The sequence below is a fragment of the Tachysurus fulvidraco genome, chromosome 1, assembly GCF_022655615.1.
Source record: "Tachysurus fulvidraco isolate hzauxx_2018 chromosome 1, HZAU_PFXX_2.0, whole genome shotgun sequence".
Lineage (NCBI taxonomy): Eukaryota > Metazoa > Chordata > Actinopteri > Siluriformes > Bagridae > Tachysurus > Tachysurus fulvidraco.
The window spans coordinates 26,904,104-26,915,796 of NC_062518.1; the positions used below are offsets into that span (position 1 = coordinate 26,904,104).

Sequence of the window (11,693 nt, forward strand, 5' to 3'; positions counted from 1 at the left end):
CACACACACACACACACACACACACACACACACACACACACACACACACACACACACACACACACACACACACACACACACACACACACACACACACACACACATAATTTATTTCAAATATTTATTCTTTTCTTTAATGTGCTATAATAAGTAATACATTGAAATATGAAAAAAATCTAAATGTAATATATAAAAAAATATTTTGTGGAGTTGTTCCTTTTTTCTCGGGTCATATATAGTTTTTAGTTCATACCATGAGGTGGACAGGGCCCATTTAACACACTCAAATCATCAATGGCAATGTCCATAACCTGACCTTCCCCAGCCACTGCTTCAAAAACAATCTGATAGAAGAGCAAAAAAAATCAGATCCATAGTCTTTATTATATCTTAACACAATGTAAGTATGCAACAATTCTTTCTTTATATACACACTGTAAATATTCTTACTGTTCCTCCTTTTTGTGCTATTTGCTATGAGATATGTCATATCCTTTGTGAACGTCATGCAAACATTGCTATCGTGTCACATTTTAAGCTAAGTAAGCCATATTCAGCTAAACAGCAGTTCCAAAGGGAAGGCTGCTTAATCTTTATGATTGATGATATCTTTCCTCCATTCATAAAAATGATCATATCCAACTGGTCCTTATCTGACAGGATGTTGTTTTGAAATGACTTAATTACTCTGATTACAAGGTTAAGTTCATAAAGTTGGAAATCCATACAAGTGTGCAGTCCTGAATAGCAGCAAGTAATAATAGCAGTCTTGTCTATTTAGTGTTGCCCTATATATGTGTCTTCTGATATGCTCCAGTTGTATAATATTGCCTGGACATTTACCTGGTAAGGGCTGAGAGGGCTGACTACAGTGGCTCGACCAGGTCTCCACCGATCTCCCTGATCTCCGCTGCGGCTCCAAAGAGTAACTTGAGAGTTGAGTGACTCGTGCAGGTACACGTTGAGCATTCCCACATCTCTGCCACTCATATGATACCAGAACATCCAGCATTCCTCACTCTCAAGATTTGGCTCATAAAACCGTGTCACCATGCGACTTTTACTACCACTCGGGCGATCCCACAGCTGCGCACTCAGGTAGTAACCTTAGTGAAGGAAATATAAATATTTTAATAAATTCAGTTTTCTAATAAATTTGAAACATAAAATACATTACAATTGGAGATTGAAAAGATGTATATAATGTTCAGACCATTATTATCTAAATAAATGCTTTAAATTTGCTTAAACTGTTAACATACTGTACACTATATGGTCAAAACTATGTAGATATCTGACCAGCACACCCATATGTGGGTCTTTCCCACATTATTGCCAGAAGGTTAGAAGCACACAGACACTGTAGTCTTAAATGTCTTTGAAAGCTTTAACATTAAAATGTTCCCTTTGTTATAACTTGTAAACTAAGAAGGCTAAACTTGCTCCATCATCAAAATGTCTCCATATTAACATCTCAATATTAATGACCATGGTTTTAGAACAACTGAAGGTAGCCACATACTGTTAGCTCTGTAGTGTACATCAGTATGTTCCCCAGCAATGCCAACAGATGCGAGCTACTGTAGCTCATTAAATCTACCTAGGTGGCTAAAGTCTAAAGAACAATAATTTATGGTTGCTTCTGAGTTGTGTATTTTTTATTACTCTACGTAATAAAAGTAAGCTTTGTGTAGCTTGATATACACACTGAAGGGAGAAAAAAAGACTGAAATACTGTCAATCGTCAATTTGTTTTCCTCTTATTATATTAGTATATACTGTAGGTCTATTGAATCACTGCTATCTGTCACATCGTAGTCTGATATTTTTCTAAACTTACCGTATAGCATATTGAAGTTTGACCATCTGGCCTGACAAATAGAAACAGTTAAAGTATGTCTTGTTGTTGAACTGTGGTCGATGCTGAACTTCTCACCTTGATCAGTGCCAAGAGTGTGATCCTTGCTTGGGCTTGCAGAACCAGCAGCCTGCATCCCTGTGATTCTGACCCAGGGAAAGTCAGCTGAAGGATCGGTTTCTAAGCCACACAGAGAGCTCTGGAACGTACATTCTCTCTCAGGTGGACATGACCCATTTACACTGCTCCAGACCTGCACTTCATCTAGAGCAATACTCCCATCAGTCCCTCCCAAGATAGCCTCAAAGATGAACTAGACACACACACACAAAGACACACAAATAATTTCCAACTGTACACAACTGTAACAGCTACAATATATATATATACATACACACACACTATATATCAAATTCAGTACCTGTACTGGACTGTCATTGGTAGCAAAGCTAAAGTCTGCAAAGCGCCACTTGTTCCCCTGTGTGCCAGTCCTAGTCCACACAACTGTCTCTGTCCCATTAGTATTCTTAATAATAAATCTGAGAGAGCCTGTGAATGCCACAGAAAACCTTGTTATAGTAAGTAGTTTAGTAAGGGGCAACACCTTGTTTTCAGTACGACCATTAAAGGCAGGGTCTCCAATTTTTGAAAGCCAACGTCGACATTTGAAATCACCAAAACAAACACGCCCCTAACCCAAACGGGTCCCACCCCTGTATTGATAGCTCCGCCCACACATACATACGTAACACAGGCAACTAATGGAAAGAAATGTGTCTTTATCATAGCTGAAGGGAAGAACAACACGATTGCAGATAAACAAACAAGCAAAAATGACACACAAGCATAATCGTGCAAAGGACAAAGGCATATATTAGTAAAACCAACAAAACCAAACCAAGCAAAACCAACGTTACTCACCTATCGAGAAGGAAAAAAGCGCCTCGGCGTCTTAAGTAAAGTTTAGTTTCCCGCGTCAATACCTCCTGAGCTAATCGCTGTTAGTACACAAAACACGGTTGTAGCTGCCTCTCTACATTACTACGATAGAAAAGATGTGTTATTTGTGTAGTAACAGCGTTTAGGAATTATTGACTCTGGAAACTCCAATCTGTGAATATGCGGCAACTTCCTGCTCCTTCAGTTCTCTCCAGCGCTGGAAAGATGATCCTATATTAACACATCCTACTTCTTGCCTTATCGTAAGCCTTTCTTCGCTTTCTTTCTTTGTTTTTATCCTCCATGTCAATGTTAAAACCGCTTTCTGCTAACGTCACACATGCACACTGAACACTCTCTCCACCCATATTGACAAGCCCCGTCCCTTTCTGCTCATTGGCTACACGTTTGTTTTGATATTTGTTTTGATTTTTGTTTATTATTCGGCCCGACTCAGTTTTCTGAAGCATTTCTCAAAAATCAGAGACCCTGCCTTTTAAAATATTAAATATCTTTCCATGCCAAACTCAAAGCTAATTTGACTAGCATTTCAAGAATTGTTACAAACATACATCAGATTTTTTTTAATTAAAACTGTAATTGAACAAAATATCAAAATGACAGTTTAGTACAAATTGATGAAATTTCCTTAACCCACAAAATAAAGGAACAAAAAGAAAGTGTTGATTCATTGCTCATATTATTTACTCATCACTCACCAATGCTGGGGCCATAGATATGATACCAGAAGCTGACACATTTGACTTGCTGGAGATAACTGATTAGTCTTGCAGTCTGTGATGGATTTGAATTCTTTTTTGTTCCAACAAACATATAATAACCTTTAAAATGTAAAATGTTTGCATTTTATGGCCTGTAAATAATAATTAAAAAAAAAACTGGCCAAAATGTAAGAAGCTGTTTTACCAGATCCAGTTGTCTGGTCATATCCTGGTCCCTGATTGTCGTATGAGGGTTTTTGACCTTTGCTCCTCTCCCAGGTGAGACTGGCAGACTGGTCAATGTACCAGCCACATGTGTTACTCTCAAAGTCACAGCTGAGCTGCTCTGAGCCTGCAGGAATATCCCCTTCTGCACAGCCCATCAATGCAATATCATCCAGCATTACATCCTGATTTCCGATATAAGTTGGATCGATAGAAAACATCATCTGCATATAAATAAGAGTAAGATATGTTGATGACTAGATGTTTATAGCAAAGATTCAAAATAAGCTATAATCCAAGAATTGACAAGTTGCAGAAATGTTAACAAGAAATGTTTAACGCTGGATACCTTGGATCCTTTAGGACGATTTCCAATTCTCACAGTTGCATTTACCCAACCATTAGTCTGCCCCTGTTTAATCTCCCACAAGACTACAGATGTGCTATTAGTGTCCAGACTTAGGGCAAAATGAGAGGATATACCAACAGGATCATGTAGATGATACCAAAAGCTAGAAAATGAGAGATATTTTTAGCATTCTTAGCATGGATATGAATACTGATCTGACACTCAGAAAAAATAAATAAATACATATTCAGTTCTTAGTACTGTGGCATTACAGACTTATCACCAGCAAGAATTGTTTTAACTGGTGGAGTTAACTTTTATTTACCTTATCTGGCACCCAAGTGCAGTGTCCTGAGGAAAGGAAAACTCCAAAACTGCTTTTGAGTAAAGCCCAATGTTCTTACCCATTACATGCATGACCTGACCTATAAAAGATAGTTATAGATATGCAGTTTCAGTACATTTTAATTTCTGTATAAGCATAAAATAAATTCATAACAATAGCTCTGTACCCCATGGGGTTCCAGTGGTATGGTCTACTCCCGGGATGGTGCTAATGTTTGCCTTCTCAAGCCTCCACCGAAATTCATCCTTACTGATATTTTTCCATCCACAAGCATCTTTCTCAAAATCACAAGATCCTGCAGATACAATAGTGCACCTTTTATAAACACTAAAAACAGTATATACTATCATCATTTTCACAGGGAGGTATTAATGCAGAATATCAAGGATATTATAAAAGGATTATAGGAAGAGATAATACAGATAATAACGTACCATAGAACTCTTGGCCTGGTTCTTCATTATAGCTGGCACTGAAGTCACACACTTTCTTGTAAGACACATAGTTCTGCAAACCACCGTGGAATTGTCCAGAAGAGCAGGTAGCAAAACCTAAGGAAATATCATAGCAAGTACACACACTTCTATGACAATGTGCACTTACGTTTTCATCCATTCATTTTCTACCGCTTATCCGAACTTCTCGGGTCACGGGGAGCCTGTGCCTATCTCAGGCGTCATCGAGCATCAAGGCAGGATATACCCTGGACGGAGTGCCAACCCATCGCAGGGAACACACACACACTCTCATTCACTCACATAATCACACACTACGGACAATTTTCCAGAGATGCCAATCAACCTACTATGTAATCACCCTTTGGACTGGGGGAGGAAAACCGGAGTACCCGGAGGAAACCCCCTAGGCATGTGGAGAACATGCAAACTCCACACACTAAGCCACCGTGCCCCCGCACTTACATTTAATTCAACTGAATTTATTTTATATAGCGCTTTTAACAATTCACATAGTCTCAAAGCTGTTTTATAGAAAGTAAAGAAACAGAATATAAAAAAAGTTTAAAGTTGTTACTATATTTTTCTAACAATTATCGCTAATTTGCAAGCCAGAGGTGATGGTGGAAAGAAAAATCTCCCTGAGATGATATGAGGAAGAAACCTTGAGAGGAACCAGAACTCAGAAAGGAACCTCATCATCATTTGGGTGACACTGGACAGGAAATAATGTCAATGTAAAAAATATCCTTTCTAAACCAGATTGTGGTTGAGTGGAATTAAGCAACCAAGAGCTCAAGAGGAACTGATGGGTCAATGCGATTTTAGAGTTCATAACAATCCCAACACTAATTCCTTCCTGCTGAAGACTTCAAATGAACGCTGATGAAGACCCCAGCACAAAGCTGACTGACTCAACAGTAGTTCAAAGATGATGTGACCAGGCAGTCCCAACCTCAGCAATATACAGCTTTAAAAAAACACTCATTTCTTTTTAAACCTAAAAAAACGGGGTGATGCAAAATAACTGATAAAGCAAACTGCGCTCGTTTTTTTTTCTTGGCAGTCAATTGCAATATGATGTAAAATAAAAACAATGTACAATACAATGTAAAAATTAACAACTTTTATAAAACAGTACTTACTGCAGCATATCATATTTCAGAGTTTAGTGTCAGAGAGAGTCAAACCTGAGGCATTTGCTAAAAAAGAATTGAACATTTAATTTGTGTATTTCACTGTGCACTGAAATTTTATCATAAAAATACAATATTTGCAGATTGTTAGATTGCTAGAACAGTGGTGAACCTTCTCAGGAGTGGCCCGCTGACCAAAATTATCCCAAGAGCACAGCGACAACTCATCCAAGATATCACAAAAGACCCCACAACAACATCCAAAGAACTGCAGGTCTTGCCTGAGTTAAGGTCAGTGTTCCACTCCATCATAAGAAAGAGACTGGGCAAAAACGGTCTGCATGGCAGGTGGTAGTGTGATGGTCTGGGGCTGTTTTTTCTGCTTCAGGACCTGGAAGACTTGCTGTGATAAATGAAACCATGAATTCTGCTGTCTACCAGAAAATCCTGAAGGACAAAGTGTGGCCATCTGTTCGTGACCTCAAGCTGAAGAGAATGATCCAAAACAGACCAGCAACTCCACCTCTGAATGGCTGAAGAAGATTTTGGAGTGGCCTAGTCAAAGTCCTGACCTGAATCCTATTTAGATGTTGTGGCCTGACCTTAAAAAGGCGTTTCATGCTCAAAAACTCTCCAATGAGGCTAAATTACAACAATTCTGAAAAGATGAGTGACCAAAATTCCTCCACGGCCCTGTAACAGACTCATTGCAGTTCCTGCTGCTAAGGGTGAACAACCAGTTATTAGGTTTAGGGGACAAACACTTTTTCACACAGGGCCATGTAGGTTTGAATTTTGTTTTCCTTTAATAATAAAAACCTTCATGTGAAAACTGCATGCTGTGTTAACTTGTGTTATATTTGACTAATGGCCTAGGGCCTAATGCCGGCTCGAGGAAGCAGCTCCTGCCCATCCTCCCTGCATGTGCAAAACACATGAGGTATTGCTGGGGAGATCCGCTTGATCTAAAACACGGTCTCGCGGGGCTTGAGGTGAAGGATATGGTGGGTCTGGGCATGGGCGACCCCCCCGTGATCGAGCCTTCCATCGCCAGACACCTTAACCCATCCCTGGCCGGCTGCTCGCCCCACCCAAGCCCGTCCTCCCGAGCAAGATGGATTGTTTCTCCGCATCGATCTATCAGGCGTCTTATAAAGCCTCAGCTCTTTCCATTCGAGCTCTCAATGTCTCCTCGCTGTTGTCCGCATATCAGGCTGAACTCCTGCTGGATTTGGGCCAGCAGCTGGAGAGTGGGTCGCCATCCCCCGATCTCTGGAAGGAGATCGTCACGGTCAATGACCTCGTCCTCCGCAATGCCCGTCAGGCTGTCCAGGCTAGCGGGCGCTCTATGGCTTTGTCGGTGGTCGGAGAACGTGCGCTGTGGCTCAACGTATCTGGTCTCCCCGATAGTGAGAAGCGCCGCATCGCTGGGGCACCAGTTGAGCCGTGGCAAGCTCTTTTCGGCCCAGCCGTTGCGCTGATGCAGCAGCGCTGCGTTGATAAGAAGAAGGAGGACGAGGCCTTCAAACTGTGTCTTCCTAGAAAGCCAGCTTCCTAGAAACCCATCTGGGCGGCCGCCTAACGCTCCTTCTGCGGGACGCCAGTCCCACTACGCTGGCAGGTCCAACAAACCCCGTGGGAAGCCACAGGCTCAGCAGGGCGGGCCCCCTCCCCCCCCGATAGGCCCTGGGGTAAGACGTCTTTCGCCGCGGCCGCGGCTCGGAGGCCTCCTATCTCCGCTCCTTCTGTTCCGAAACGTAAGCGGCCGACCTCATGTTCGGCCTCTGGGGGTCTTCAGTCCGCGTTCATGGGCGGCCAGCCCTCTGGACACCCGTTCTACCCTCCAGGTTCACCCGTCCAAGTCTCGGAGGGTCTCCTTCGGCGAGGTCAGCCCCCCCTTGCTGGCGAGGGTCACCCTTTGTTCCGCACAGGCTTCACTGTTCCCCATGTCACCCAGAGTGCATTCCCCGGTCCCAGTAGGGACGGCCGTGGGATCGAGTGCAAAAGCAGTGTCACCAAACACTCCCCTTCGCACACCTCTCACATGTTCAATAAAGGCTACGGCCCCAGTTTTTCACAAAAATATGATGAAAACTTCTCTGGTTTGGTCACTGGAGGGCGCCGTCGCGCCATCAATGAACGGTCCAGCCAGGCTGTCTGTCTCGGCCCCCGATTGGGTGATTCACACAGTCACGAGGGGTTACAGACTTCAGTTTGTCCAATCACCCCCGCGGTTCAACGGAGTGGTCTGGTCCCGCACGGACCAGGGCTCCGCCCACATTCTGAAAGACAAAATCTCATCTCTTCTCGAGAAGGGAGCGATTCGAGTTGTGCCCGTGTATCTAAGCGATCAGGGGTTTTATTCTCGTTATTTCCTGGTCCCAAAGAAGGATGGATCTCTCTGTCCTATTCTGGATCTCAGAGTGTTGAACAAAAATTTACAGAAATACAACTTCAGAATGTTAACACACGGCTCTCTCATACGTTCGATAAAGCGGAACGATTGGTTTTGCTCGATCGATCTGAACGATGCTTTTTTCCACATATGCATCTATCCTCCACACACAAAATTCCCTCGTTTCGCCTACCAAGGCGTATGTTACGAATTCACAGTCCTTCCGTTCCGTATATCAACCGTCAAGGCGGCATGCGCTCCTCCAGGCTTCACGCTCTGGCTCACAAGCTGTTGGTATGGAGCATGTGGCATTTTCTGTCGTTACGGGCGACTCACGTCCCGGGCCTTTTGAACAGGGGTGCAGACCTTCTGTCGAGGGGGAACCCTCTGTACGGAGAGTGGAGGCTCCACCCCCAGATAGTGGGACTGCTCTGAGAGGTTCGGCCAGGCTGCCGTTGATCTCTTCGCCTTGCGCGAAAACGCCCACTGTCCTATGTTCTTCTCGCTTCGGGACGAGGACGCCCCCCTCGGCGTGGACGCTCTGGCTCATCCATGGCCCAGCGCGCTGCTCTGCGCTTTCCCTCCGCTCTGCCTGATATCCCCGACCCTGGCCAGGGTCGCGGTGCAGGGTTTATCTCTGATTCTCATAGCCCCCAGGTGGCCCAAGGCACCTTGGCTAGTGGAGATAATTCCTCTTCTGTATGCGGAGCCGTGGCCCCTCCCGTTGCGTACGGACCTCCTGACTCAGGCGAACGGGGAGATTTTTCATCCTCACCCGGGCAGGGTGGCTCTCTGGGCCTGGCCCGTGAGAGGGTGAATTTGCGCACGCTGGGGCTTCCCCCCCGCGTTATCGCCACGATTCAGAGTGCCAAGGCCCCTTCCACACGCTCTCTCTATGATTGCAAATGGCGTGTGTTTGAGGCGTGGTGCGAGGAGCGCCAGCTCGTCTCGTATCTGTGCTCAGTCACTGATATTCTGGGTTTTTTACAGGGCCTTATCGATCGTGGCAGGTCTTTTTCGACAATTAAGGTCTATTTGGCGCTACGGTGGGGCAGCACCCCCTTATCCGTAGATTTATGAGGGGCGCTCGCCGCTCCCTGCCACTCCCTGCCGGTCACCAGGAGTGTGGTCCCGGATTGGGATCTCTCCGTGGTGCTGGAGGTGTTGGCCCAACAGCCTTTTGAGCCCCTGGGGGATATCTCCCTCAGTTTGCTGTCCTTCAAGACGGCGCTGCTCCTGGCTTTGGCTTTCGCCAAACGTGTCAGTGATTTGCATGCGCTCTCGGTTCATTCCTCGTGCACCAAATTCTCACTCAGCGGGGATAGGGTTTGGCTTAAGCCTAACCCAGCCTTCGTGCCTAAGCGCTTTCCAGCCTTCACTGGTGGTGTGATTGAGCTCTCCGCTTTTCACCCTCGTCCTTTTTCCTCTGCGGAGGACCAGAGGTTGAATGCTTTGTGCCCTGTGCGCACCCTACGGGCGTACGTGGACAGGACGAACTCTTTTCGGGGGAGCGATCAGCTCTTCATCTCTCGGGCCCAGCTGAACACGGGAAAACCCTTCTCTAAGCAACGCCTCTCTCGCTGGATTGTAGAAGCTATCTCCTTAGCGTATGAGTCTAGGGGCGTGCAGCCTCCAGATGGCCTCAGGGATCACTCCACTAGAGGCTTGGCTGCTTCGTGGGCTCTGTTTGGGGGAGTTCCCTTGCAGGACATTTGAGGCTCTACCGGCTTGATGTTACTCGTACCACCGTGGCTCATGCGGTCTTGAGTGTGGGCTCTTCGTAGCCACGTGCACTCTTGTCAGCCCTGTCCGCCCGGCCTGGCTGTGCATGTTTTCAGGCATATGGTCTTCTCCCCGCCATAAGCTCGGGTTGGTCCATTTACATGTTTATTTACATGTTCTTGGCATGTGCAAAGAACATGGCATAAAGGCAGCGCGTGCAGGTGCATTATGCACTCGGGTAAGGGGCGTTACCTTACCGGCCTTTGGCACGCGCTCCTGTCTGTCAAGCCAGACTTGGTGCAATTGGATGCTTCTGTAGAGGTCAGGAACGGATGCCCTTCCCATAGGTGGATCTCTCCACTCGATGTTTCAGAGAACCGGGGTTACGACAGTAACCTAATGCTCTGTTGTCTGAGGTCTAGCTGCAGAACAGTAGCCTGAGTGTCAAGCTGAAGCTTTGTCCAGCAGGACAACCAGGCTCCTGGGCTTCGGTGTAAGCAAAGCTGCAGTTTGAACACATTTAGAATGAGAATGGAGGAGAATTTATATTGAATTAACCCTTGTATGATGTTCGTATTTTTGTTACTCAGCCAGTGTTCGTGAATCTGGTGAACCCGCTGCATTTTTGGGTTTTTAATTCAACACAATCAAAGATTTTATATTCAAATACTCAACAGATGTTTACTTCATCCCAATTACAAGCAATATAAACAGCATATATGGTTAATATTTGCCCTTTACATCACATTTTTTAATTAAAATGCTACTTGGTTTTTGTTGTTTTTTAATAAAATGTAATAAAAATAAGAAAATCAAATAATGAGTGGAAAAAAATCAAAAATTTAGAAGGAAGCAACATTTTTCAAAACTATGGATGTTTATGAATATGGGTCCCACAGAGTTAAATTTCATTTTCTTTTCCACAATATTGCTTTTGTAAAGGTTTTTGCCATCTAATAGTGGTCATGCTAGATTAATGACAACTTGTTTAAGACAAGCCGTAAGTATGTGCTCATACAACATTAAAAATATACCTCAAACAACAAACAGTTCTTCTTCTTCTTCTTCTTCTTCTTCTTCTTCTTCTTCTTCTTCTTCTTCTTCTTCTTCTTCTTCTCTTCCCTTCCATTTGACAATTCCCAGTCACTAGCCAGCTCTCCCATACAAATTTGTTTCCAGTGAATTGAATTCAATTTTATTTATATTCTGCCCCAGCATTCTCACAACACAGCTTTGCAGAAATTTGGATATGTATTTAGATTTAGGACCCTAAATTCTGCACAAACCAGAGGTCACTGCCGAACAGAAAAACTCCATGACACAACCAGAGGAAGAAACCTTGAGTGGAGTCAGATTCAAATAGGAACCCATCCTTTTCTGGGTGACACTGGATAGTACAATTATAGATCATATATGATATATTAAAACACAAGACATCTACAGTAACAACCAGGAAGACTAGAACAAAGAACTAGACACTAGAACAAATCTATGCTTCTTCTGCTCATGCTATATCATATGGGGAATCCTGGATATGCTAAATGGC

At 44.1% G+C, this 11,693-nt stretch overlaps 1 protein-coding gene across 1 annotated transcript in view; it reads right to left on the reverse strand.

Moving 5' to 3' along the window:
• The window catches only part of si:ch211-106h4.4 (MAM and LDL-receptor class A domain-containing protein 2), a 31,541-nt gene that overhangs the window by 18,674 nt on the left and 1,174 nt on the right, over positions 1–11,693 (reverse strand). Inside the window, exons 2-11 of the mRNA XM_047811539.1 lie at positions 4,874–4,990; positions 4,606–4,734; positions 4,419–4,518; positions 4,094–4,256; positions 3,725–3,968; positions 3,517–3,639; positions 2,280–2,407; positions 1,937–2,171; positions 844–1,106; positions 254–344 (exon numbers count right to left, since the gene is read on the reverse strand). Coding sequence (XP_047667495.1) covers positions 254–344; positions 844–1,106; positions 1,937–2,171; positions 2,280–2,407; positions 3,517–3,639; positions 3,725–3,968; positions 4,094–4,256; positions 4,419–4,518; positions 4,606–4,734; positions 4,874–4,990 — 1,593 coding nt within the window. The remainder of the gene's footprint in view (positions 1–253; positions 345–843; positions 1,107–1,936; positions 2,172–2,279; positions 2,408–3,516; positions 3,640–3,724; positions 3,969–4,093; positions 4,257–4,418; positions 4,519–4,605; positions 4,735–4,873; positions 4,991–11,693) is intronic.